Raw genomic sequence first — 23,931 nt, 5'->3', positions numbered from 1 at the left:
CTGCCATGCCACTATACAGAGTCAAATGCACCAAACATAAAGAAGACACTGGAAAGAGGGGGAAAATGAATGCTGCAAAGATGTCTAGAAACAATGACATCAAAAAAGACCGTCGAAAAACGAGCTTGCTGTGATTTCTTTCTTACTGTACAGAAGATTGTGAAATGTGAGAGGAAGGTTTCCCCATCCTCCTCACCAGGGATATATAAAGGAGTAGCCTGATTGTGTATGAACCCGGAGCCTTAGGCGTAGGAAATCGCGTCCTCATTATTCAACCAACCAGTTGTCGTCATCATCGGCTACATCGTAATCCATCTCGGCTGCAGGTCTAGGAGGGCCAAGATCTTGAGGTTCGTCCATGTTGACGTCTTTGGATGCTTCGGCGCCTGCCTGTGTAGAGGCAATGGGAGTGCTGGGCGCAGGGTTTGCCATCCAGGATAACTCGACTTTACCGAGATGCGGGATGTCAGACCCACGATTGAGGAACTTTTCGGCTTGATAGCGTTCGGAGAATGCGAGCATAGCTGCGTCTGGCCGTGAAGGATGAGCGCTGATCTGTGTGGATTCCATGAGGTCGCTCTGTTGTGAAATGTCAGTATGATGCTTCAAACCAGATATTGGACTGCCGTCCAAACTCACGAAAAGCAGATATTGCCTCAAAGCCTCGTCTTTTTGCGAATCCAGTGCCTCGTTGTTGGAGAAGATGACTGCAACAGTTCTGGGTCTGTTGTCTAGCCTTCTCACTGCACCTCCACGGGGAGCAAAAGCACCTCTTCCTCCTCGCCATGCGCCTCGCGGTTGGAAAGCTCCACGTCCTCTGTATCCACCACGACCGCGGGGCGCGAAGCCTTGCCATGACTGATCCTCGTTCGGGTTGATACCCATGCTCTCAGCCTCCTTCTCCAGCTCGGCAAGCTTGGCCTTCAAAGCATCGGTTTGCGAGAGTGTGCCATTGCCATCAGTGCCGTTAGCAGTACCGTTCTGGCCAGCAGCAGCTTGATCCGGCGTTCCAGACTTTCCTCTCTCCTTGGCAGCGAGTTTTGCAAGCAGCTTGTTGCGCTCTTCAGCCTGGGCTTTCATCTTCTGTTCCAATTCTTGACGTTGTGCCTCTGCCTCCTTAATTTTCCTCGTCTTTTCCTCATGCGCGCGTTGTGCCTCTTCTTGTCTTTTCGCGAACTCGACAGGATCAATCTTTTCCTCTTCTTGCATGTCAACATCGCCGTCGCTCTTGCCAAAGCCGTTCTGGTGGCGTTCGCGTTGCATCCTCTCAGGCTTATACCAGTAGACCTTAACAAAACGGTTGTCGAAGATGACCTTGGGGCTGTCGTATGCTTTCTTTGCGCTGTCGTAGTCGTCGAACTTTATGATGGCTAGACGCTTGTAGTCCTGCAACTCGACCGACTCGATGGTTCCAAACTCGGAGAAAAAGTCGCGGACGGATTGCTCGTTGAAGTTCTCCTCTGGGATCTGCTCAATGACAACCTGGGTAATGGAGCGGTCGTGGTTGGGACCAGCAGACGAGAAATCGGCGCGTCCTCCGCGACCACCACGGAAGGCGCCTCTATCGCCTCTACCGCGGCCTCGTCCACGTCCTCTGTCGCTGAACGGACGTCCCTGCGATATGGATGCGTTCGCGGGATCGTATTCGTCGGCTTGCTGGGGCACGACTACGGGATCGTTGCCGTGCTCGTGAGGACACGAAGCACCGAGTGCGCAGAAGCCCTTGGTGTCGTAATCGTGGCATCTCTGACCCGAGCGCGGTGTTTGCGAAGGGTTGCCAAAACCACCAGGAGATTGGGCGAAAGGCATCTGCGGCATCTGAGGCATACCGGGCATGTTGGAGAGACCGCCCATAGCCTGCTGCATTGCCATGAGAGCGGCCATGGGGTTGTTCGGGTCGAATTGGGGCATGCCTTGTGGTGCGCCGGGCATGTTGCCCATGAAGCCTCCTCTTTGACCCCCGCGTCCACCTCGTCGCATCTGCTTCATTGGACGGTCTTGCTGGGGACCTTGGTTTTGGCTGTTAAAGGCATTGCTCTCGTTGTACTCGCGCTTCCTTGAGGCAGGACCCGAGGGAGGGTTGAAAGCTGGTTCGCTCGGTTGGAAAGGCTGTGCGGTAGGTTGGAAAGCCGAGGCGGTAGGCTGTAACGGCTTGGACGAGGACGAGTTGTCGAGGTGGGCGAAGACGTCGTTGACAAAGTTTGGAGTGCTGTCGTGCAAAAAGTCCTGCAGGTTGTCCAGACAGTTCTGCTTGACGGCGTCGTCAGATTCCTCGGATCGGATCAGGGCGATGACATAGTCGGCGAGAACGTCCGAGTCCGCGTCCGAGATGTCCTCCAGACGTTTGACAACCCAGCCTTTCAGCTCTTCCGAAGCACTGTCGTCGAGAAGCATGGTCGCGTAATTGATAGTTGGACTCTGGTCAAGCTCCGAGAACTTCGCTCTGGACCTGAGGGACAGCTTGAAATCCACCCTCGCTACCCCGGTCTTGGCTGAAGTCATTTTCACTCGTTATGTTAGCTTACACTTACTTGCACAAGACTTGTGCACGCTTGAACACCTGCCGATGTCGAGAACAGCTACAATCTTTGTTGATGGTAGTGTAGTATCCTCTGGCAATCAGCTTAGGGCTTGTGGGCCGCTTGGAAGTCGAGTCGCATCTTTCGCAGGCCAGCTTCAGAATAATACACAATCGAAGTGAGCCAGGACTGTTGGCAAGCTGAATCCTTCACGAGCAATCGTCGTTTATATTCCTCGACACCTTCTATCTTTACTCTCTCTTCTACCATCATCATCAGAGGTTGCTTCGACTGCCTAGATATTCAGGTAACATCATGTCGTCCTCACAGCCTCAGGACGTCTCAACAATGGAACAACTCTACCCGAGCATCCCCGTCCAGACGCTTAGCCATATCGAAACACTCCAAGACTGGGAGACGATCAAGACATGGGGCAAGCAAAACGGAGAATCATACATGGCTCCGTTGGACAAGGGCTTTGTCATGTATACTTCTATCAACCACACACTGATCGCTGTGCTTGGACCTACTGCAATTGACGAGGTGAGGCCGTTGGTAGAGGAAGGAGAAAAGGCCACTGCTGGGAAAGAATGGAATGAGGAAAAGAAGTGTTGGGAGTGATCAAGGTATGCTATACCAGAGTCGACAAGAAGTAATTCGGTACTAACACTTCTGGAGCTTAGATCCCAGCCGGTTTCACAATCATGGCAGAGTGCAGCAAATAGCCAACCAAATTCTCGAGCATAGCAGTATGTCGTTCATGGACAAAAGCATACGCAAGAAGATAAATCGGCTTCGAGTTCAGGGAGAGTAGAGGGGTAGAAGAGAGATCAACCAAAAAGTCCTTGGTCAGCACGAAATGTTTTACGCGATAGTTGTCACAACATGAGCAGCTGCAATGGAAGATATGCTCATAATTTTGGATGAAGATGTTTAGTGTGTTTGCGCGAGTGCTGAGTGAAGATAGTCTGTAGAGGTGTGGATAGATGGTCGACGCACAGACCACATTTGGCGGACGGGCCTGACGTACCTTTCGGGGGAGACCAACGTCTCTTGCCAGTGCACGACGCGGTCGGAGAGTTCAACCACCAGCTATACCACCCTGCTGTACAGCAGTCAATACCGCCCCTTCTCGACACCTCTCTCCTCTCAACTCGCCCCACAGCCACCGCAAAGATGGCCGGAGAGGATTTCGCCGCCGACCCCAGGATGATGTCCATCCAGCCTCGCATCCGCTACAACACCATTGGCGGCATCAACGGTCCTCTGGTCATTCTGGACAATGTCAAGTTTCCTAGATTCAACGAGATTGTCTCCTTGACCCTGCCCGACGGTACCGAGAGATCTGGTCAGGTCCTTGAAGCTCGCGGTATGTACAGACCAGCTCAACACAACTTGATAGCTGCATACTGATCCTCTCACACAGGCAACCGCGCCGTCGTCCAGGTACGCTCCGACCCGATCGCCACATGATCGCGACAATCAAACTGGAACACAAAGAGCACGGAGCTTACGCATGATAACAGGTCTTCGAGGGAACTTCTGGTATCGATGTCAAGAAGGTGCGCCGAACCCAGCTCGAAATAAGAATGCGAGTAGTAGTGCTGATACCCAGTAGACCAAGGTCGAGTTCAGCGGCCACTCGCTCAAGCTCGGTGTGTCCGAGGACATGCTTGGTCGTGTCTTTGACGGTTCGGGTCGTGCTATCGACAAGGGCCCAAAGGTCTTGGCCGAGGACTACCTGGACATCAACGGTCAACCCATCAACCCCTACGCAAGAGTCAGTCGAAATGATATCATACCACACGAATGCAGTATATTGACGTCTGCAGGAATACCCCGAGGAGATGATCTCGACCGGTATCTCGACCATTGACACCATGAACTCAATCGCCCGTGGTCAGAAGATTCCCATCTTCTCCGCCGCTGGTCTGCCTCACAACGAGATTGCTGCCCAGATTTGTAGACAGGCCAGTTTGGTCAAGCCCACCAAGGGTATCCACGACGACCACGAGGACAACTTCTCCATCGTCTTCGGTGCTATGGGTGTCAACTTGGAAACCGCCAGATTCTTCACTCGCGACTTCGAGGAGAACGGCAGTATGGAGAGAGTTACTCTATTCTTGAACTTGGCCAACGACCCTACGTGAGTCTACTCCATCTCCATGACCTGCTCAGCTACTGACGTTGTAACAGCATCGAGCGTATCATCACTCCCCGTCTTGCTCTGACAACTGCCGAATACTACGCCTACCAGCTCGAGAAGCACGTCTTGGTCATTCTTACTGACCTTTCGTCTTACTGTGATGCTCTGCGTGAGGTTTCGGCTGCCAGAGAAGAAGTTCCCGGTCGTCGTGGTTACCCCGGTTACATGTACACTGATTTGTCCACCATTTACGAGCGCGCTGGTCGTGTTGCTGGCAGAAACGGATCCATCACCCAGATTCCCATCTTGACCATGCCTAACGATGGTACGTTGAAGCCTCATCACTAGGACTGAAAAAACAAAAACACTAACATGCATTTCTAGATATCACCCACCCTATCCCCGATTTGACTGGTTACATCACCGAGGGTCAGATTTTCATTGACCGTCAACTCTACAACAAGGGTATCTACCCACCAATCAACGTGCTTCCGTCGCTCTCGCGTCTCATGAAGTCCGCCATTGGTGAGGGCATGACACGTAAGGATCACTCCGATGTCTCCAATCAGCTTTACGCCAAGTACGCCATTGGTCGTGATGCCGCTGCCATGAAGGCAGTTGTTGGTGAGGAGGCTTTGTCAAGCGAGGACAAGCTTTCGCTCGAGTTCTTGGACAAGTTCGAAAAGACCTTCATCAACCAGGGTGCATACGAGAAGCGCAGCATTTTCGAGTCGCTCGACACTGCATGGGAGTTGCTCCGCATCTACCCCAAAGAGCTTCTCAACCGTATCCCCAAGAAGACTCTGGACGAGTGGTACACACGCCGCTCTTCAGACAAGCAGGCCGACAAGGACACTCGCGACAACCAGGACAGACAGCAGGAGAGCGAGAACCTGATCGACGCATAATCAAAGCCGAAGAGAGCATGTTTTTGACTAAATTTTCCGTTTCTTTCCTTGTTGTAGATAGCGCTTGTGCTTATACCATACCGCAGTATATCAGATATTCGTTTGTCACTGACTGAAGCGTTGACGTGTGTCTTAATGGACGAAAGTATATTATAGTTATAGATGGAAGTGAAATAGGAGAGAACAATGATGGAGATAAAAAAAGTCAAATCACGTGAGTATTTGGTTGGGGCGTGCTTTGCGCAGTCGGAACGTCTGTCTGTGGCCCGGCGTTGGATGCAAGAGCTGCGCTGTGCCAATAAACTCCCATCTCCGCTCATTGCATCTCGCCATAACCTGCAAAATGATGTCCGGTCGTATCGCTGCTCGCGCCGCCCGCGTGGCCGCCCCTCGCGCTCCCATTGCCGTCAGATCCTACGCCGCCGCTGCCTCGCCCGCTGCTTCCAAGCCCCCGGTCGCTCTCTTCGGTCTCGACGGTACCTACGCCAGCGCCCTCTACACTGCCGCTGTCAAGACCGAGTCTCTGGATTCCACCGCCAAGGGTCTCGAGAACCTTGCCGCTACCTTCAAGAGAGATGTTTCATTGAAGACCATCCTTGAGGCCCCCACCCTCAACACCAGCGACAAGCAGCAAATCATTGCCGAGATTCAGAAGTCCATGGGTGTCCAGGACAAGAACAACACCATCAAGAACTTCCTCGAGGCTCTTGCCGAGAACAACAGACTCAACCAGCTCGAGGGTGTTGCCGAGAAGTTCGGTACCCTCATGAGCGCCGCTCGCGGTGAGGTTGAGTTGACCGTCATCAGCGCTGCTGTACGTTGAAACAAGCAAGAGATTATACACGCAACAGCAATGGATTGCTGACATGTCGCAAAACAGCCCCTTGACGCCAAGGTCCTCAAGCAGCTCGAGAGCTCCGTCTCCAAGTCGTCATACGTCGGCCAGGGCAAGAAGCTCAAGGTTGTCTCCAAGGTATGTTATGCTGCAGGTGCACGCACTTACGGCCCCTCTGACAACCCGCACAGGTCAACCCCGAGATCCGTGGTGGACTCGTTGTCGAGATCGGTGACCGCACCATCGACCTCTCTGTTTCATCCAAGATCGCCAAGATGAACAAGCTCCTCAGAGACACTCTGTAAATATTTGACTACGATTTCCCCCCCCCTTTCCTCGCCTTGTAGCAACAGAAAAGAAGAATTTATGGCGGTGTTGACTTGATACGTCGTCCTTCTCGAAAAAGTTACCAAATATAGACAGTGATTGTCGTAATCAATACACAGGCTGGATTCTGTTCCCATTTTATGCTAGGTCGCACTTTTTTCCCATGGTCTCAAACACATGAGGCTTTTCTTTGTACTAGCATCAGCAATGAGTCTCTGAATACTTGGGTCTCTGTCAGACGGGAGCTATCGACACATGCAGCGACTCAGTGAAGAAAGGACTGCCCACGAACGGTGATGAAGGTATGTGTTTCCAAAAGATCGAAATCACCAGTAAACAACGGAAAATGAGATAAGAATGTCATGAATCCATCAACTATAATCTCCTACTGCGAAAATGCCCGTATCTTAAAGTCGGCATTCTCCTCCGGCAGCGGCGCCGTCGGAATCTGCTGGAAGCGTGGCAGCAAATAAAACGCCAGATCCCTGCCTTCGAGCTGATTCGTACTCCACCCATTACCCAGCCACGCCATCTGATTCTCCTCTTCTCCATACCCATAATCATAATCCTCCCATCTAGGGCTCCTCAACGCTTCTATACAATGCAATGTCGACCCAGGCCATAACCCTGTCACTGTGTTTCCCTTTCTATACCAACTCTTGCACTCGTCCATAAAGACTGTGTTTTTGAAGTACTCGTCCGAGTAAGCGAGGAAATCTCGCACTCGGGCAGACTTTACAGTCATTGCTGCAATATTCTCCTTTTGAATTTTGCGAACGCATTTTACAATGTAGTCGCCTACACTTTCTATCATCATTGTCAAGGAGCCAGTGCCGATTGCAGAATTAGGTCCTAGCATCATGAATAGATTTGGGAACTTGTCTGTTGCGAGGGAGAGGTAGGAAGTTGCTCTTTGCTCCCAATGATCAGGCAATGCAATGCCATCGATACCAGTAACTGGGAAGGGAGGTGGTGCTCCAGTGTGGAAACCTGTTGCGCAGACCAAGACGTCGATTTCGTGGTGTTTGCCATCTTCGGTTACTACACCGGTGGGTTGGATGTGGGTTATACGATCGCGCACGAATTCGACGTTTTCTTCCACCAGAGCTTCTAGGAAGCCAGGACCGGGGGTCAGACGTCTACAGCCAGGAGCGAAATCTGGCTTTAACCAGTCAAAGAGTTCTGGCTTTTTGGCCAATCTCTTCTTCATATTCTCCTCAAAGTGTGCTTGGGCTCCTTTTTGCATTTCCGTGCCCATCATTGTTAAATCGTGGATTTCGTTTCCGCCTTCTTCGATCTTCATGCGGAACTTGAAAAAGGCTTCTGGGTCGTTGGCAAAGATTTCTTTTTGGGCATCGCTGAAGATGAAACCATCCATTTTTAATTCGTCTTGGATTGCTTGGCCGAAGGGTGGGGAGATCCAGGTGCGGCTGCGGATGAAGCAGGAGAGTTTTGTTCCAGAGAGGCGTTGGAGGGAAGGTATGATTTGGATTGCTGAGCTTCCACTGCCGATTACACCGATGCGTTTGTTTGTAAAGTCGTAGCTGTGACCATAAAATTAGCAAGGGCACTTTTGCAAAGTTCCAAGGGACAATCGCTTACTCCTGATTCCAAGCTGCCGAATGCATGATTTCTCCTTTGAAACTCCCGAGTCCGTCGATTTGTGGCCATGCAATGTGGTTTAATCCTCCTCTTGCCATGATCAATACATCACTGCTGTCCTCGAACTCCGTCTCTGTTTCTAGGTCTTCGACCATGACGAACCATCTTGAGGCTTGTGCATCCCAACGACAACTCTTGATCTCATGGCGTAGTTTAATGAAGCGATCAACGCTGTATTTCTTCACCGTGCTTTCGAGGTAGGCTTGTATTTCGCTGGCGGGAGAGTACATAGATGACCAGTTTGGGTTGGGGTTAAAGGAGTACTGGTACGAGTGTGCTTTATTGCTTGTTAGTCGTCTATCTTGACTAGCAGTACCTCTGAAGAGAGAAGAGAAAGTGTGAACTTACATGGGATATCGCAAGCACATCCAGGATATCTGTTCTCATACCATGTTCCTCCCACCCCTGCATTCTTGTCGTAGATGACCAGTTCGGCATTTCGCAGACGCTCAGGAATACGGATACCGTGGTAGATGCCCGAGTATCCTGCTCCGACTACAATGACCTTGATGGGTCGTTGGTTCTCGACCACTGTGTTGTGAAGTACGAATCCAGATGCTGTCGTGTCGTTCGCAGATGTCGCTGTGAAGCCTGCTTGGGTAGGCGAGTCTATACGTTTGGCTTTGGGAAGTGCATCGTCGAGGAGTTGGTCAAGATCCTGTTCGCGAGTACCGTTCTGAGTAGTCTTGTGGTTTATGCCGTTCTCGTGGACTGGCTCCGGGATATTGGGAATAGCAGACATGATGTTGTAGTCGTCGCCAGACAGCGCTATGATTCACACGAGCAGATGAGTAGACAGAAAGAAGGGTCAGGAAAGACAATGATGCAAGAGAAAGCTTCCCTGTAGATTCAAACAAGACTCTCGACCCGCGGAAAACAGGCGATGATCCCTCTTTATATACGTACGAGAGTCAACGTGCACAGCGGGATAGGAAAAGCTGTACCTTTACCTTCTTCCTCGTATCCGAACTTACCCTTTGATTCCGCCCTCTCCATCACAAAGTGGAGCCCTACTGGAACAAGGCGCTCATGACCAGAGACAAGTCCAAAGGGCAACCCAACTGCCGTGTGGCGCTCCATGTTTGTGCCCAAAAAGAGACCGCAGCCCAGGACGGGCGGTCGTCCTTACCCAGACAAGGTTGCGGCAAGAGTGGATCCTCTAGAACGTGCGGGGTGCGAGATGTGGGGTCATCTCATCCGGATCCACTTCTTGTGGAGTCCTGAGGGCGGAAGAATTGACTTTTGGCTTGCGGAAATTCGGAAGTTGGTCACGGGCATGCTCAAGAGGAGGGCGGTCAATGGTGTTCACGGCATGGGGGATGTGGAGTCGGCTAAATCGTGATTGTGGTACAAAGGAACGTGACATGAATTGAAACTAGCGAGAGTGATTCTCGAGGGGCTACGACAAAGCAAATGTTTTAGATGATGGTCTTTTGGACGACGAATCGACGCGGTATTCACGCTGGTGTCTTGGAAGTGAGTAGGCAATATGAAGATTCCACCCTAGGTAGTCTTGTCCTTGCTCTTTGCAAACTCCTCTGCTGCGGCAGCCACTCGTTCTGCAGCCTCTCTGGCTTTCACTGGGTCAGGATGAACCCAGTTCTCAGGCTTCTTTCCGTACATCATCAACATGGGCGTGAATATTCCTGGAGCGAGGTCAGCATACTGCACAGCAAAGTCGTGATGGTCACGCATACCTTGTTTGCCACCATCTCTCAATCCCCAAACAGCTTGACCTTGCGTGTTCATCGCTTCCAAGACCGTATCGCAGTCGGTCTTGTTGTATAGACCAACCAAGCCCTGGAACTTGACCCAAGCTTTGCAGATATGCCACACCGTAGGCTTGAGGAAGAACACTGTCCACCAGTCACTCCTGTCTTGGAATTGAGTAGTGTTACCGTCAAGAGGGAGCCACCAGGGTCGAGATTGAAGACCCTTGAGTGCATGGTCTTCAATGTGGTAAACATCGAGACCGGTGTACTTGAACTCGGAGATTGCTTCTTTGGCAGTTTTCATATTGGCAATACCGTTACCACGTTCAATTCTGCGGCGTATGTCGACATGTTGTGGATTCTTGGGATTGAACTTGTCAGTCATGACCCACTCGCCTACGCTCATGAAACCGCCAGGCTTGAGCACACGACACATCTCGGTGTAGACGTCACGTAGTTCGGGGGCGTGAACGGTGGCTTCCTGAGCAAAGACAAAATCGAAGTGGTTGTCCGGGAATGGCATTTTCTGAGCACTGGGTCAGCGTGATATGAGTCGGTGTCATGGGATAGCTGCCTTACACAATAGTCTGCTCGAACAAAGTCGACCTTGTCAGCCATACCTTCTTCTTCGGCGAACATTTGTGCACGGTAGACCTGATATTCAGTGATGGTAACGCCGGTGACATGTACGTCGGCCCATCTTGCATACTGACGAGCAGGCTCGCCAACACCACAACCAGCATCTAAACCTCGCATACCAGGTCTGACACCCATGGTCATGAATTGATAGTGATCATGAGCAGCCAACGCCTCGCGCAGCGACTGCTTGTCGTCCAAGAATGGTGCAAAGTGAAATTTCTTGTTCCATCCGAACTCAAGACTCAGAGTTGCTAATTCATAGTAGCTGTGTGGAAATTAGTTTTCGGATCAGCACGCTCAGTGTTGGGGAAGGCTCACTCATGTGCGATGTTGGCGTAATGCTTCTTCCTTGCCTCGCGCTCAGCTTCGAGCTTCTGAATGTCGGAAGGCTTGTCGAGGTTTTCCTCGGTGTTGAAGTGAGTGCGAAATTGTGCACCCCAAGCGTCATCCTCGCGGGTTTTCGGGAGGTGACCTGATGCGGAATCAGGAAGATAGGTCTTGACAACCGTTGGTTTATTTTGGGCAGCCATATTTGCGATAAATCAGAAATGAAGACCTGAGCTAAATTGAGCGGTGCAGAAGTTTAAGTAAGGTATAGCAATGCAGACGATCTATGGACCATCGCTGAGAGGTGAAAGGAATGCAAAGGCTTGGCTGTTTTGAGCCCTTCGTATTGTCAGTAGGGTGACTGGGTGATGAAGACAATGGATTGCGGCCGACACTCGGGTACGTAGTCAATGGAATATGAGATTGCAAAGCACCTACGTTATATGCGCTTATATCGCTATCATTGTTAGCATCTGAGGAGGCAGCCTCCGGCACAATGCTCCTTGATCATGCTTTCGTCGAAGTCATTGTCTGCAAGGTGAAGATTCTGAGTCATAGACCTGATGGCTACAAACATCAGTGATCTGTAGTCTGCTAACACTGAGGGTACCGTGATTTGAGTAGTGACTGTTGCGATGACTTTCCAATCTTTGGTGGCTGCAAGAGAATAGTCCTGAATTGAGTGTATCGTCCTCGGCACGCGAGGTGTACTTTCGTGGCACAGTGATCCTCCGACGGATCCGACCAGCGAAGTCGCCGACTTACCATGTTTGATGCATCCACTAAAATCAGTGTCCATCAAGTCTGCGTCCAAAAATTGCATGGACGGGTGGATTGCTGGTATGGGAAGGCAGGAGGAGTAACGGACGATTAAGTGCTTATCTGCGGAGATAAGGAATCGTTCACATGCAGAAAGCCAAGAACAGGCGTCATAGCTTTGGGTCATGAGGCCCTTAGCAACGAACGATTTAACGATTGACTCGTCCTCGAGCCCCCTACTCTTCCGAACAACATAATGGCTCGAGGAGAAGAACCGATGCTTACGCGTCGTCCGTCGTCGCATAATGATGAGCGAGCGACCGAAGAGGACGCTCTTCTGACTGGACAAAGACCCCACCGCCAACCCTCTGCCTCACGATGGGCAAGATATCGAGAGATTGCCCTCTTCACCTGGGGTCTTGTAGCAACTGCCGCCATCATCGTTCTAGCCGTCGTGTATCAACACCAGACGTCGGAGGCCAATCCAGAGACACATCGCGAACGACCCAATGGAAAGAGGAACCTTGTTAGTCCGTCCTTCGAGGAACTTCAAGCCCAGTACTGACTAGGAGCAACAGGTGTTCATGGTATCTGACGGTATGGGTCCTGCCTCGCTGGCCTTGACTCGCGGCTTCCGACAGCATGTCAACGAGCTGTCCTGGGACGACACTCTGACCTTGGACAAGCACTTTATCGGAAACAGTCGTACTCGAAGCAGTAACAGTCTCGTCACGGACAGTGCTGCCGGAGCCACTGCCTTCAGCTGCGGACACAAGTCTTACAACGGCGCCATCAGCGTTATGCCCGATCACACACCTTGCGGGAGTGTCATGGAAGCCGCGAAGAGGGCTGGCTACACCACTGGCCTTGTCGTCACTACTCGCATCACCGACGCTACCCCTGCATGCTTCGCCGCCCACGTCAGAACTCGTGCTATGGAAGATCAGATTGCCGACCAACTCATCGGCAACGGCCCTCTGGGCAGAAACGTCGACTTGATTCTTGGTGGAGGAAGATGTCATTTCCTGCCCAACACCACCGTCGGAGGCTGCCGAGCTGACGGCAAGGACCTCATTGAGAAGGCAGACGAGCACGGCTGGAACTATATTGCCTCTCGCGAAGACTTTGATGGTCTCGACCTTGGCTCCTCGGTCAAGCTCCCTCTGCTTGGCCTGTTCGCGCCCACCGACATCCCCTTCGAGATCGATCGCAGACATGTCAACGACCAGTATCCGTCGCTTGAGGAAATGGCCAAGACCGCCCTCCGTGCCCTCAGCGACGCCACGAAAGACAGTGACCAGGGCTTCTTCCTCATGATTGAAGGAAGTAGGATCGATCACGCTGGTCACAATAACGACCCTGCCGCTCAGGTCCACGAGGTGCTTGCCTACGATAGAGCAATGCAGGCCGTCATCGACTTCCTCGAGGACGATGACACTGAAGGTCTCATGGTCGCCACCAGTGACCATGAGACCGGCGGCCTTGCTACTGCCAGACGTAAGTTTTTTCCGCATTCCGTCTGTATTGACTTTGCTGACCGCGCCCTAGAACTCAATGTCAACTACCCTGAATACCTTTGGTACCCTGGCGTTCTCGCCAACGCAACTCACAGCACCGAGCACACTGCCCGTCTGTACTTCTCGCACCTTTCGTCCCCCAAACACTCGGGTGTCGATCTCCGTAAGTATCTTACCACTTTAATTGACGATAATCTGGGTATCAAAGACGTCACTCGCGAAGAAATCGACCATCTCATCGAACACCCTGTCCTGAGCCCTTGGACAATTGCCGACATCATCAGCAAACGTAGTCAGACTGGATGGAGCACTCACGGTCATACTGCTGTTGATGTGAACATATACTCTTCTGATCGCCATGCCTCGAAGAAGCTCCATGGCAACCATGAAAATACAGAAGTCGGTGAATTCTTGCGATGGTATCTCGATGTTGAGGGCGAGGTTGAAGAAGTTACCAAGGAGCTGAAAGATAAGTTGGAAATCTCTAGTGGCGAGAGCTGGTTGGGGTCCATTCCTTCCCAAGAGGAACTAGCTAAGGTCTCAAGCCATCTGATGAGTCCTCAAAGAGGCTTTGATTGAACACACAGACCTGGCTAGAAAGTTCAAAGCATTAGCATAGAAAGGACTGGAGGAGCATTGCATTGATAGAACATATACTCGCATACGCTGGAGGCAAGCATTTCATGTCGTTTGATAGAGCCAATCATCTGATTACTTACCTTTGTCCATCTCTGCTTGATGATGTCTATGCAGAGGAAAGTCCTTCCATCATGTATACTTGGATGAGAGGTAGCATGTATGTAAAGTAGCATATGGTCTCAGATCTACCCCCTAACAAGCAGCCCAATCATTACAAGTAGATGTCGCTGGGTGTGCAGTCTCTGGGTGTAAAGGATGAGAGTGACTTCGCTAGCAAGACTGTAGTCCTCTTGGCTGCTCAGAGGACTCAAAGTCCGACCTTGGCTGTCGAGATAGACCCAGCGGAACACTATTCGCGAGTCATGGAGCTCTGCTGATGTCGAATCAGTCCATATCCAGCACCACGCATTACTCGCAATCTTCTTCCCGAGTGACACGCTGAAGCAGCACCACAATACTGTGACAAAAGCTTCTCCAAATCTCAAAGCACTTGGAGTATTCGCCGGCAGAATCTCTCCATACGACAATCCAGCAGTTCTCTCAACGATCTTGCGCAAGAGGTAAGGAAACCTTCCATTGGCTGATCCAATGATGCTGGTGGGCGCATTCATACCCATCTTGCACTCCAGTCCTTACATACGATCTTACTGATGAAGATCGATAGAGAGTGGAACCCTCACACGCCATGATGCAGAGAAGTCAGAGACCCATATGCCGCATGTGGCAGATGGGACGCTGCACCTTTAGCAGCATCCAGTGCGAGTTCCGTCATGCTGATCTCGATTTCCGCGCGCAGCCAACACTTGACGAAGGCTTTGTCCCCCAGCCGCGCTTGGCTGAGTCTCGCTGGGACTTTGGCGCCCACCAAGTACACAGAGACCGCCAGCCTCTGCAGGAACTTGTTCTTCCTGTGTCCTCGACCTCATACCTTGACATCGACCACGACCAGCAGAACGATTCTGGAGAGCGTTCTGAGTGGGACGACGAAGATTACCAGAGTCGAGGTCGCCCCAGAAGACGTGCACACCATTGGGACAGCCGCGACGCCTCCGAGGATGTGGCACCCAGTGCTGTTGGTAAGCAACTGAAGATCCAGGACCAGTTTCGTTTGTATATGCTGATGCTCAACAGATGGTCGCCAGCCCGTGAGCTTCGTCTCGCAGAATGACGCGTTCAACACTTGGAGAGAGGCCCAGGATGGTGTGTACAAACGTAACACCTACCTGCAAGATTGAAGCGTCTGACATACCTGTAGCCTTCATCCCGGACCAGGAAATCACCGTCTGGGAAGACCAGGAACACGACGTCAGCGACGAAGCGCCCATGAGCGAAGACGACAGCGAGGATGGTATGCTTCACCAACAGCCATTGCTCTGGTCGCCCTGCTAATGAGTCATCTTGCAGAAATCTCCAGACTGGCAGAGCTGGAAGGTGCAAGTGGCGACAAGGAGAACAACCTTCCATACATCGCCTCAATGGGCATGAGTGAAGGTCGCTGGCGTCGCGCTGAACTTAACTCCACAGAACGCACGGACGCAAGAGGACGCGAATCTCCAGCACCATCATCGCCATCACCACCTGGGCGTCTGGTCAACTCTACATCAGAAAATTCGCCTTTGATGATGAGCCAATCAAGAGACATCTCGCAGAATGGCGGTGCGCCTGACGGCGACGGTGTCGGACCCCATCCCTCCTTCATCAAAGTTGCCAATCCCTACATCTTTGAACAGCAGATCAGAAGCGCCCTGGCTGCTATCGGTGTAACTGAACAGAAGGAGGACAGTATTCGTCTCCAGGGTGTACACTACATCGACAACACCAGAAAGGCTTTGCAGTTGTTAGTCTTTCCGCCAAAGATCGTTGACGATCAATTCTAATTATCGCTTCTTTTAGGCCTGTCCGAACCTTTAACACCGCAGTTGTCTATTATCATAAATTCCGCCTGGTCCATGCCGACACCGAGTACATGTGGGCCGTAATTATTTTCCCTGCCGTGAAAACTTGCCAATCAATTCTGATGATCTCTGCTAGGATGCTGCTGCCGCCGCGCTGTTCCTTGCTTGCAAGGTCGAAGACACCTTGAAGAAGTCTCGCGAAGTTCTTTGCGCCGCCTGGAACCTCAAACTTCCCTCGTCTGAACATCTGAGCCCCGATGACCCCGTGAGTTTATCATAGTCAAGGTCTCAGGTCTTCCGCTGATTTTATAAGGTCTTCGAACAGCCTTCTAAGACTGTTGTAGGCCTCGAGCGCCTTATGCTGGAATCGGCTAGCTTTGATTTCAGAACAAGACATCCTCAGGAACTTGTGATCAAGCTTGTCAAACAGTTGGAAGGTCCCATGGAAACCCTTGGCAGAATGTCGTTCAACATGTCTATTGATTTGTACCGCACATTCGCGCCCTTGAAGCAGACCTCCGCGACCATGGCCATTGCTTGCATTGAGCTGACCGCACGTCTTCTCAACCTTACTACCGATTCCGACATGGACAGAGTCGTGGGACCTAATGGTATCAACCTTGAAGCGTGGTTCACCACCCGTGGCGCAATCATGGGTACGTCTCCAGAATCTTGTAAGCTCAAAGCAAGACTGACCAAATCGTAGAGACTCTCTTGGATCTCCTTGATCTCTACACTCATCACCGTCACGCCACCATCGTCGGCCCAAATTTTACTATTGACAATTACGTTGCTATTCGAATCGTGCTAAACAAGGAGGCCACCGCTTCCAAACTCGCTCGTTACACTCACTGGTACGAACGTCCTGATGGCGCATCCAATGGCGCCACCAACAACGGCTCAAAGCACCAAGCAGTCTCTTCAGTCGTGCTCGGCGCCGAACAAAACTCCAACTCCCCTGCAATCAGCACTACTCCCATGGCTGGTGCTCAGAGCAGAGTTGGCGAGCGCGGCAAGGAGGGTACTGTTCGCTTCATGCTCTCAGCCGAACGTGCTCGCGGCGAGAAGGAAGTCGTCGCCAAGTACTTTGCTCCCGACGAGTACGAGGAGTACGAGGAGGAGGTTGACGTTCCTATTGACGAGTGATAGTCACTTGCTTGTCGCTTCAGGTGTTCTCTTTATCACATAGCGAGGGAAGTTCGCATAGCAAAGGCGTTTCAAAAAGGAGTCAGTGGTTTCGGGGCGGTCTCGGGTTCGGTTTCTCGTGCATTTCGACAGGAGCTAATAATTGCGGATAAGAAGAAGATACCCCCTCGGAGCGTTACATGTTGTTAGAATACTACAATTCAGAAAAATGATTCACATTCAAATATTGAAGCGTTGAAATTTCTCCCTTGTCAACGCAGCGTCGTCTCCGTTGTCGCTACGTAAAATAACATTGATCATCGACGAATTCTTCTAGGCCCGTCAATAAGCAAAAGACATAGAGGTAACACCAGTGACCAAAGATAGAGCTCTCCATCAGGGAATCGAACCCTGGTCTCCCGCGCTTGACGAGATTTCTCTTGACAAGCGGAAATCATGACCACTAGACCAATGAAGATGAGCCAGCTGAGCTGGTATTGGTATCATCACGTGATGGAAGTGCATACGATATTATGATTATGTTCCCCTTGTGACTTTTGGCTTTTACGCCGACGCCGATGTCACTGCAAGTTTGCCAGCCTGCAAGCGGCAGAGATTCTGGCCCGGCGGACACCGCCGACACTCCACAGAAATCATTACAGGCCGATACTCGAGTGCTTACTTGAGAGGTCATGTTGAAGCATTGACAAGCGTGCAAGAAAGGGTTTATTCTGGTGACAAATTGCTGCATCTGTTGCGGCGCGCACCAGGACTGGGGCAGAGCCGCGATGCGTGGTGTTGTTAGTGAGAGGCACGTAAGTCAAGGACCCTTGGGCGCTGTGCCCCGCATTGTTTGCGATACGCAGAACAGTGGAGAGGCAAGAAACGGCGGCGGCCACTGATAAGGCACAGAAGGGTAATCCCATATACCTTCCCCTTCCGTCTGGTCATTCGACTCTTCCTCTTGAATACATGTACTCAGCTTAGGATATACCCAGAGACGTCTCCGTCGTTCGCCACACTATCATCGTACCTCCCCGGCTGCTATACATGAATTGAAACCAAGACCGAACAACTATAGTCGAACATGGCACCTGGATTGATCGACCCTCAACCAGCTGTATCCCAGGCAGCCACACACACCCTCTCGTCTGTTACCGAGGAGTATGATGACACGTTGAGATTCTACCTGAACGGCACAAAGGTCGTGCTCGACACAGCAGACCCCGAGGTCACACTGCTTGAATACCTTCGTGGCATTGGCTTGACAGGAACAAAGCTCGGTTGTGCCGAGGGTGGTTGCGGTGCATGCACAGTAGTCGTGTCACAATTCAATCCAACGACCAAGAAGATATACCACGCCTCTGTCAACGCATGTCTGGCTCCTCTAGTCAGCGTGGACGGAAAGCATGTCATCACTGTTGAAGGTATCGGCAGTGTCAAGAACCCACATCCGGTGCAAGAAAGGATAGCAAAGGGGAATGGAAGTCAGTGCGGTTTCTGTACGCCTGGCATAGTCATGGTATGATTGGCTAGCTCCGCTCGTTCCGCCGATACTGACACACTCTTGCAGAGTCTTTATGCCCTATTACGCAACACCCCCGAACCGACCGAACACGAGATAGAAGAAGGATGCGACGGCAACCTCTGTAGATGTACGGGATACAGACCCATCCTCGACGCCGCCCAGACTTTCAAAAAGTCATCCTCGAGTGGTAGTGGTTGCTGTAAAGACGATAAAGCTGTCTCGACCGAGGGCGGATGCTGCAAAACAAATGGCAACGCCACTAAGATAACACCACCTTCGAACGGTTGTGGAAGAGCTGGAGGCTGCTGCATGGACGGCAAAGGCTTTGTTGATGATCAGCCAATCAAGCGCTTTACGCCCCCTGGCTTTATCGAGTACAACCCTGATACACAACTCATCTTCCCTCCGGCACTGAAGAAACATGAGCTCAAGCCGCTAGCTTTCGGCAACAAGAAAAAGAAGTGGTTCAGACCAGTCACTCTACAGCAACTACTAGAGATCAAGAGCGTATATCCTTCAGCCAAGATCATCGGTGGTTCATCAGAAACTCAGATCGAAGTCAAGTTCAAGGGCATGCAATATACCGCCTCCGTCTTTGTTGGTGATATTGCCGAGTTGCGCCAATTCGAGTTCCACGATGACTACCTGGAGATCGGAGGCAACGTTGTTCTGACGGATCTTGAACAAATTGCTCGTGATGCAATCGAGCGCTACGGGCCTACCAAGGGACAGCCTTTCAATGCCATTCTCAAGCAACTGAAGTACTTTGCCGGACGTCAAATCAGAAACGTCGGTACACCAGCTGGTAACCTGGCCACGGCTTCGCCCATCTCCGATTTGAACCCTGTGTTCATGGCCACTAATGCCACCATTGTTGCCAAGTCGCTCGACGAGACCACTGAGATCCCCATGTCCGACTTTTTCAAGGCATACAGATTGACCGCCTTACCCCCTGATGCCATCATCGCAAGCATCAGGATCCCAGTTTTCAAAGAGAAGAATGAATACATGAGAGCATACAAAGTGTCCAAGAGAAAGGACGACGACATTGCCATTGTCAATGCTGCCCTTCGTGTTGTACTAAGTGATTCCAACGATGTCGAAGATTGCAGTCTGGTATATGGTGGTATGGCACCCGTCACAATCTCTGCCAAGGAGGCAGTTAAAGCCCTTACTGGCAAGAAGTTCTCTGATCCGAAGACTCTGGAGGCTGTTATGAACGCCCTCGAGAAAGACTTCGATCTGAGATTCGGCGTACCCGGTGGTATGGCAACATACCGCAAGTCCTTGGCCCTTGGCTTCTTCTATCGCTTCTACCACGAGATCTTGACCGAGCTTCCTGTTACTGATGCGAACATTGACCACGACGCTCTTGGTGAGATCGAGCGCATCATCTCCTTCGGTAAGAAGGATCATAAGGCTGGAGAAGCCTATGAACAAAAGATTCTCGGCAAGGAGCAACCACATGTGGCAGCTATGAAGCAAAGCACCGGAGAAGCACAGTACACAGACGATATTCCTGTACAGAAGAACGAACTATATGGTTACATGGTCTTGTCAACCAAAGCACATGCCAAGATCACAGGCGTCAACTACGAGGCTGCACTGGAAATTCCTGGCGTTATCGAGTGGGTTGACCACCGAGATCTGCCCAATCCAGAGGCTAATTGGTGGGGTGCCCCAATCTGCGATGAAACATTCTTCGCCATCGACGAGGTATTCTGCGCTGGTCAGCCAATCGGTATGATTTTGGCCAACTCAGCCAAGCTGGCCGAGGCTGGTGCTCGTGCCGTCAAGATCGATTATGAAGAGCTCCCTGCCATCTTCACCATTGAGGAGGCCATTTTGAAGGAGAGTTATTTCGACCACTACCGATACATCCAGAACGGTGATGTTGATAAGGCTTTCGCCGAGGCTGATCACGTATTCACCGGTGTGGCTCGCATGGGTGGTCAAGAGCACTTCTATTTGGAAACAAATGCTTGCGTTGCCGTTCCTAAGCCCGAAGACGGCGAAATGGAAATTTTCAGCAGCACACAAAATCCTGCCGAGACACAGACATATGTTGCTCAAGTGACTGGAGTCGCAGCCAACAAGGTTGTTTGTCGTGTCAAGCGTCTAGGTGGTGGTTTCGGTGGTAAGGAGACTCGCTCTATTCAGCTTGCAGGTATCTGTGCTACAGCTGCGAAGAAGGTCGGTCGACCAGTCCGCTGTATGCTCAACCGCGACGAGGACATATTGACTTCCGGTCAAAGACATCCGTTCCTTACTCGATGGAAGGTCGCTGTCAACAAAGATGGCAAGCTCCAAGCTCTTGATGCTGATGTGTTCAACAACGGGGGTTGGAGTCAGGATCTCAGTGGTGCTGTCGTGGATCGTGCGCTTGCTCACGTCGACAACGCTTACAAGATCCCGAACGTGTACGTCCGCGGTCGTATTGCGAAGACTAACACGGTATCGAACACTGCTTTCCGTGGCTTTGGTGGACCTCAAGGCATGTTCATTACCGAGACTTTCATGTCAGAAGTCGCAGACAAGCTTGGCATGGACGTTGATCACCTTCGCGAAATCAACTTATACCAGCCAGGTGATCAAACTCATTTCAACCAGGAGCTCAAGGATTACTACGTTCCTTTGATGTACAAGCAAGTCAAGGAAGAGTGTAACTACGAAGAAAGGAAGAAGGAAGTCGCTGCTTACAACGAAAAGAGCAAGTACTTTAAGCGGGGTATCTCGTTGATTCCTACCAAATTTGGTATTTCGTTCACCGCAATTTTCCTGAACCAAGCAGGAGCATTAGTACATATTTACCATGATGGCTCTATTCTTGTTGCCCATGGTGGTACTGAGATGGGTCAAGGTCTGAACACAAAGATGATCTCCATCGCTGCCGAAGACCTCGGTGTTGCCATGGAGGATGTTTTCATCTCGGAAACTGCAACCAATACCGTTCCTAACACATCATCAACTGCCGCTTCAGCGTCGTCTGATCTCAACGGCTATGCTATTCACAACGCTTGCGCCCAGTTGAATGAGCGTCTGGCACCTTACCGAGAGAAGCTTGGTCCCAAGGCTACCATGAAGGAGCTCGCTCACGCCGCCTACTTCGACCGCGTCAACCTTTCGGCTCAAGGACATTACAAGACTCCCGATATTGGTTACGTCTGGGGCCCCAACACTGGTCAGATGTACTTCTACTTCACCCAAGGTGTCGCCGCCGCCGAAGTCGAAGTTGACACACTCACCGGTGAGTGGACTTGCCGCCGTGCTGACATCAAGATGGACGTCGGTCGCAGTATCAATCCTGCCATCGATTACGGTCAAATTGAAGGTGCTTTCGTCCAAGGCATGGGCCTCTTCACCATGGAGGAATCACTCTGGCATCGTGCCTCTGGTCAGATCTTCACTCGCGGGCCCGGTGCCTACAAGATCCCTGGCTTCCGCGACATTCCACAGGAGTTCAATGTCTCGCTTCTCAAGGATGTCAACTGGGAGAATCTGCGTACAATTCAACGATCACGTGGTGTTGGTGAGCCACCGTTGTTCATGGGCTCGGCAGTCTTCTTCGCCATCAGAGATGCATTGAAGGCTGCTAGAAAACAATGGGGAGAGGATGAGGTGCTTGAATTACACTCGCCCGCTACGGTTGAGAGAATCAGACTTTCGTGTGCGGATCCCATTATCAAGAGATCTATGGTGGTGCCTCAAGAGGGCGAGAAGAGTTTCTTCTTGAGCATTTAGGATGGCTTAATTTTGTCCTCTCTTCTCTAAATAGATATGTGCTTGGACAGGGGCTTATATGGCGTTCTTATTGAATTGGCAGTTGTATATCATAAATTTCCTCTCATTACCTCACAAATATCTCATCACACTCTCGATCCTTTCGTTCTGTGTTTACATTTGTACTGGAGACGTCATTATGTGATCTGGGGGAATTGCTTCTGTACAACTGAACGTAGCAGTCGCCAAATTTCGTGAAGAATGTGCAATGTTAGAGTGATGATCTTTTGCCCCATTGGACTTCCAAGACTCCAGATATTCGGCATTCTGGACGTTGTTATCGCCTTTCACGCCCCACAAACATTGGTACTCATACACCGCTTTGGGCAAGAAGTCATTGTCACGGATGGTGATGTCCTTGAGCTCGGCCAATTTGGCAGCAAGCTCTTGTTCCGGGATCTATGGTAGCCATGTCAGTTTAGATGTGCGAAACCAACTCCGGCTGGAAGGATGGAATCACGTAGTTGCGAGGCACAGTCTCGCCGCTGACCTTCTCAAGCTTGTCGTATACTTGATTCATGGTGAGTTGCTCCGAGTAGATGAAGACAAATTTGTTGAGGGTTCGAGGGTCAAGAACGGCGCGAGTAACATATTGACCGACATCGCGGTCATGTGTAAAGGCCGAAAGGACGTTGCCATCTCCAGGATTGCGTTCACCAAGTCCGCTGACGAGTTTGTCGATGCGACCAGAGGGTAATCGGGGTAAAGTCAATTGGTTCCACCAGCCGACGTCGATGATAGTGTAAGGAAGGTGAAGTCTTCTGATGTGGTTAAGTACATCTTCTTTCTATGGCATTGTCAGAAGATTGTATCTACGATTGTCTGTTGACGCCATGACCTACGGTGTCTCTGAGGGTGAATACCCCTTTAGGTGGTGCAACGGGAGCAAACACAGTGGGAACAAAGCGCTTGACTCCAGCGGCCTTTGTAGCTGGCGCAAGTAGTATCTGATCGATGGTGGCGGCGATGGGAAGGATGGCGATGACCACCTCTTGATCTCCGAGGGCCTTCGTCATGTCGTCGATTGGTCCTTGCAGATCTATTAGCTGTACAGCAATTCCTTTTGTCTTGAGCTGTTGAACCTCAGGCTTCTCATCTGCCACTGCCTCGACTGCCAGAAGGTATGCTCCTGCCTTTGTGTTTTTTTCGACTAGCCACTGGCACCCAATCAGCGTACCGCCAGCGCTTTCTCCGTCAACATCATCGCTCCCAGGCAACACTTGGTTATTGAGGGTACGATTGGGACGTTAAGGCCACTTGGATTCTTGCGCTAATCTCTTGGTGGCCAAGCAAGACAAAGACCTGGTCCTACATGTCAGATTCTGGCTTTCCCTACATTGTCAACTTCTGCAGCGACTGCGGCAGTACCCTCTTCGGAGAATCCGCCAGACTTCCCGATGTCGTGTCTATCAAGACTGGCTGTTTGGACAACAATGGTACCAACCTTGGCTCCATGGATGCAGAAGTCTTTGTTGAACGTCGTGTTGACTATCTTCAACCCTTCGATGGAATGAACCAGGTTGTCGGTACGATATAGATGGTCGACATGCCATTGCACAAGAGGTGGTTCCAGCACAAGGGGGATCGTACCGTTACGTCATGAATATAGAGTT

General features: G+C 51.1%; 11 protein-coding genes across 11 annotated transcripts; 7 read left to right on the top strand and 4 right to left on the bottom strand.

The window, feature by feature from the left end:
* Positions 1–267: 267 nt before the first annotated feature.
* AUEXF2481DRAFT_2664 (uncharacterized protein) lies at positions 268–2,394 on the bottom strand (the record flags this gene model as incomplete). The annotated part of the gene is made up of 2 exons (XM_013490670.1): positions 268–579; positions 640–2,394. The coding sequence occupies 2 exons, from the start codon at positions 2,392–2,394 to the stop codon at positions 268–270; spliced, it is 2,067 nt and encodes a 688-aa protein (XP_013346124.1).
* Positions 2,395–3,606: 1,212 nt separating this feature from the next.
* Positions 3,607–5,589, top strand: AUEXF2481DRAFT_37262 (uncharacterized protein). The gene is made up of 7 exons (XM_013490851.1): positions 3,607–3,888; positions 3,946–3,965; positions 4,046–4,081; positions 4,138–4,299; positions 4,352–4,665; positions 4,716–4,990; positions 5,050–5,589. Exons 1-7 carry the CDS (start codon positions 3,696–3,698, stop codon positions 5,571–5,573), a joined length of 1,524 nt encoding a protein of 507 aa, XP_013346305.1. The 5' UTR covers positions 3,607–3,695; the 3' UTR covers positions 5,574–5,589.
* Positions 5,590–5,919: 330 nt separating this feature from the next.
* On the top strand, positions 5,920–6,713 carry AUEXF2481DRAFT_2661 (uncharacterized protein; the record flags this gene model as incomplete). Its single annotated transcript, XM_013490669.1, has 3 exons — positions 5,920–6,387; positions 6,454–6,546; positions 6,600–6,713. The coding sequence occupies 3 exons, from the start codon at positions 5,920–5,922 to the stop codon at positions 6,711–6,713; spliced, it is 675 nt and encodes a 224-aa protein (XP_013346123.1).
* A 407-nt stretch (positions 6,714–7,120) lies between these two features.
* AUEXF2481DRAFT_63010 (uncharacterized protein) lies at positions 7,121–9,139 on the bottom strand (the record flags this gene model as incomplete). Its single annotated transcript, XM_013490949.1, has 3 exons — positions 7,121–8,279; positions 8,338–8,674; positions 8,746–9,139. The coding sequence occupies 3 exons, from the start codon at positions 9,137–9,139 to the stop codon at positions 7,121–7,123; spliced, it is 1,890 nt and encodes a 629-aa protein (XP_013346403.1).
* A 761-nt stretch (positions 9,140–9,900) lies between these two features.
* Positions 9,901–11,278, bottom strand: AUEXF2481DRAFT_2659 (uncharacterized protein; the record flags this gene model as incomplete). The annotated part of the gene is made up of 4 exons (XM_013490668.1): positions 9,901–10,043; positions 10,095–10,635; positions 10,689–11,013; positions 11,067–11,278. 4 exons carry the CDS (start codon positions 11,276–11,278, stop codon positions 9,901–9,903), a joined length of 1,221 nt encoding a protein of 406 aa, XP_013346122.1.
* Positions 11,279–12,057: 779 nt separating this feature from the next.
* AUEXF2481DRAFT_86650 (uncharacterized protein) lies at positions 12,058–14,383 on the top strand. Its single transcript, XM_013491006.1, has 3 exons — positions 12,058–12,360; positions 12,413–13,331; positions 13,383–14,383. The coding sequence occupies exons 1-3, from the start codon at positions 12,091–12,093 to the stop codon at positions 13,928–13,930; spliced, it is 1,737 nt and encodes a 578-aa protein (XP_013346460.1). The 5' UTR covers positions 12,058–12,090; the 3' UTR covers positions 13,931–14,383.
* A 36-nt stretch (positions 14,384–14,419) lies between these two features.
* On the top strand, positions 14,420–15,271 carry AUEXF2481DRAFT_542181 (uncharacterized protein). Its single transcript, XM_013491057.1, has one exon. The coding sequence runs from the start codon at positions 14,676–14,678 to the stop codon at positions 15,156–15,158; it is 483 nt and encodes a 160-aa protein (XP_013346511.1). The 5' UTR covers positions 14,420–14,675; the 3' UTR covers positions 15,159–15,271.
* A 307-nt stretch (positions 15,272–15,578) lies between these two features.
* AUEXF2481DRAFT_37256 (uncharacterized protein) lies at positions 15,579–17,265 on the top strand. The gene is made up of 5 exons (XM_013490850.1): positions 15,579–15,827; positions 15,884–15,965; positions 16,022–16,150; positions 16,199–16,541; positions 16,592–17,265. The coding sequence occupies exons 1-5, from the start codon at positions 15,610–15,612 to the stop codon at positions 17,029–17,031; spliced, it is 1,212 nt and encodes a 403-aa protein (XP_013346304.1). The 5' UTR covers positions 15,579–15,609; the 3' UTR covers positions 17,032–17,265.
* An 832-nt stretch (positions 17,266–18,097) lies between these two features.
* AUEXF2481DRAFT_2656 (uncharacterized protein) lies at positions 18,098–22,279 on the top strand (the record flags this gene model as incomplete). The annotated part of the gene is made up of 2 exons (XM_013490667.1): positions 18,098–18,532; positions 18,584–22,279. The coding sequence occupies 2 exons, from the start codon at positions 18,098–18,100 to the stop codon at positions 22,277–22,279; spliced, it is 4,131 nt and encodes a 1,376-aa protein (XP_013346121.1).
* A 76-nt stretch (positions 22,280–22,355) lies between these two features.
* Positions 22,356–23,482, bottom strand: AUEXF2481DRAFT_542274 (uncharacterized protein). Its single transcript, XM_013491056.1, has 3 exons — positions 23,161–23,482; positions 22,779–23,105; positions 22,356–22,717 (listed from the first exon to the last, which is right to left on the bottom strand). The coding sequence occupies exons 1-3, from the start codon at positions 23,332–23,334 to the stop codon at positions 22,433–22,435; spliced, it is 786 nt and encodes a 261-aa protein (XP_013346510.1). The 5' UTR covers positions 23,335–23,482; the 3' UTR covers positions 22,356–22,432.
* Positions 23,483–23,893, top strand: AUEXF2481DRAFT_542173 (uncharacterized protein). The gene has a single exon (XM_013491055.1). The coding sequence runs from the start codon at positions 23,631–23,633 to the stop codon at positions 23,853–23,855; it is 225 nt and encodes a 74-aa protein (XP_013346509.1). The 5' UTR covers positions 23,483–23,630; the 3' UTR covers positions 23,856–23,893.
* The last annotated feature ends 38 nt before the right edge of the window (positions 23,894–23,931 follow it).

Source organism: Aureobasidium subglaciale (genome assembly GCF_000721755.1).
Source record: "Aureobasidium subglaciale EXF-2481 unplaced genomic scaffold scaffold_4, whole genome shotgun sequence".
NCBI lineage: Eukaryota > Fungi > Ascomycota > Dothideomycetes > Dothideales > Saccotheciaceae > Aureobasidium > Aureobasidium subglaciale.
The sequence above is the reverse complement of the archived record's forward strand: the minus strand, read 5'-3'. Positions and strand labels throughout refer to the sequence as shown.

Excerpts from the sequence above, each read along its gene's own strand:
- AUEXF2481DRAFT_37262 (XM_013490851.1), top strand. The coding sequence starts at position 3,696 with ATGGCCGGAGAGGATTTCGCCGCCGACCCCAGGATGATGTCCATCCAG. Across the intron at positions 3,889-3,945 it reads TCAGGTCCTTGAAGCTCGCG|GCAACCGCGCCGTCGTCCAG; the intron begins GTATGTACAGAC and ends CCTCTCACACAG. Across the intron at positions 4,666-4,715 it reads AACTTGGCCAACGACCCTAC|CATCGAGCGTATCATCACTC; the intron begins GTGAGTCTACTC and ends ACGTTGTAACAG.
- AUEXF2481DRAFT_86650 (XM_013491006.1), top strand. The coding sequence starts at position 12,091 with ATGGCTCGAGGAGAAGAACCGATGCTTACGCGTCGTCCGTCGTCGCAT. Across the intron at positions 12,361-12,412 it reads CCAATGGAAAGAGGAACCTT|GTGTTCATGGTATCTGACGG; the intron begins GTTAGTCCGTCC and ends TAGGAGCAACAG. Across the intron at positions 13,332-13,382 it reads CGGCCTTGCTACTGCCAGAC|AACTCAATGTCAACTACCCT; the intron begins GTAAGTTTTTTC and ends ACCGCGCCCTAG.
- AUEXF2481DRAFT_542181 (XM_013491057.1), top strand. The coding sequence starts at position 14,676 with ATGATGCAGAGAAGTCAGAGACCCATATGCCGCATGTGGCAGATGGGA.
- AUEXF2481DRAFT_37256 (XM_013490850.1), top strand. The coding sequence starts at position 15,610 with ATGATGAGCCAATCAAGAGACATCTCGCAGAATGGCGGTGCGCCTGAC. Across the intron at positions 15,828-15,883 it reads ACCAGAAAGGCTTTGCAGTT|GCCTGTCCGAACCTTTAACA; the intron begins GTTAGTCTTTCC and ends CGCTTCTTTTAG. Across the intron at positions 16,542-16,591 it reads CACCCGTGGCGCAATCATGG|AGACTCTCTTGGATCTCCTT; the intron begins GTACGTCTCCAG and ends ACCAAATCGTAG.
- AUEXF2481DRAFT_542274 (XM_013491056.1), bottom strand. The coding sequence starts at position 23,334 with ATGACGAAGGCCCTCGGAGATCAAGAGGTGGTCATCGCCATCCTTCCC. Across the intron at positions 23,106-23,160 it reads TATTCACCCTCAGAGACACC|AAAGAAGATGTACTTAACCA; the intron begins GTAGGTCATGGC and ends ACAATGCCATAG. Across the intron at positions 22,718-22,778 it reads AGACTGTGCCTCGCAACTAC|ATCCCGGAACAAGAGCTTGC; the intron begins GTGATTCCATCC and ends TGGCTACCATAG.
- AUEXF2481DRAFT_542173 (XM_013491055.1), top strand. The coding sequence starts at position 23,631 with ATGTCAGATTCTGGCTTTCCCTACATTGTCAACTTCTGCAGCGACTGC.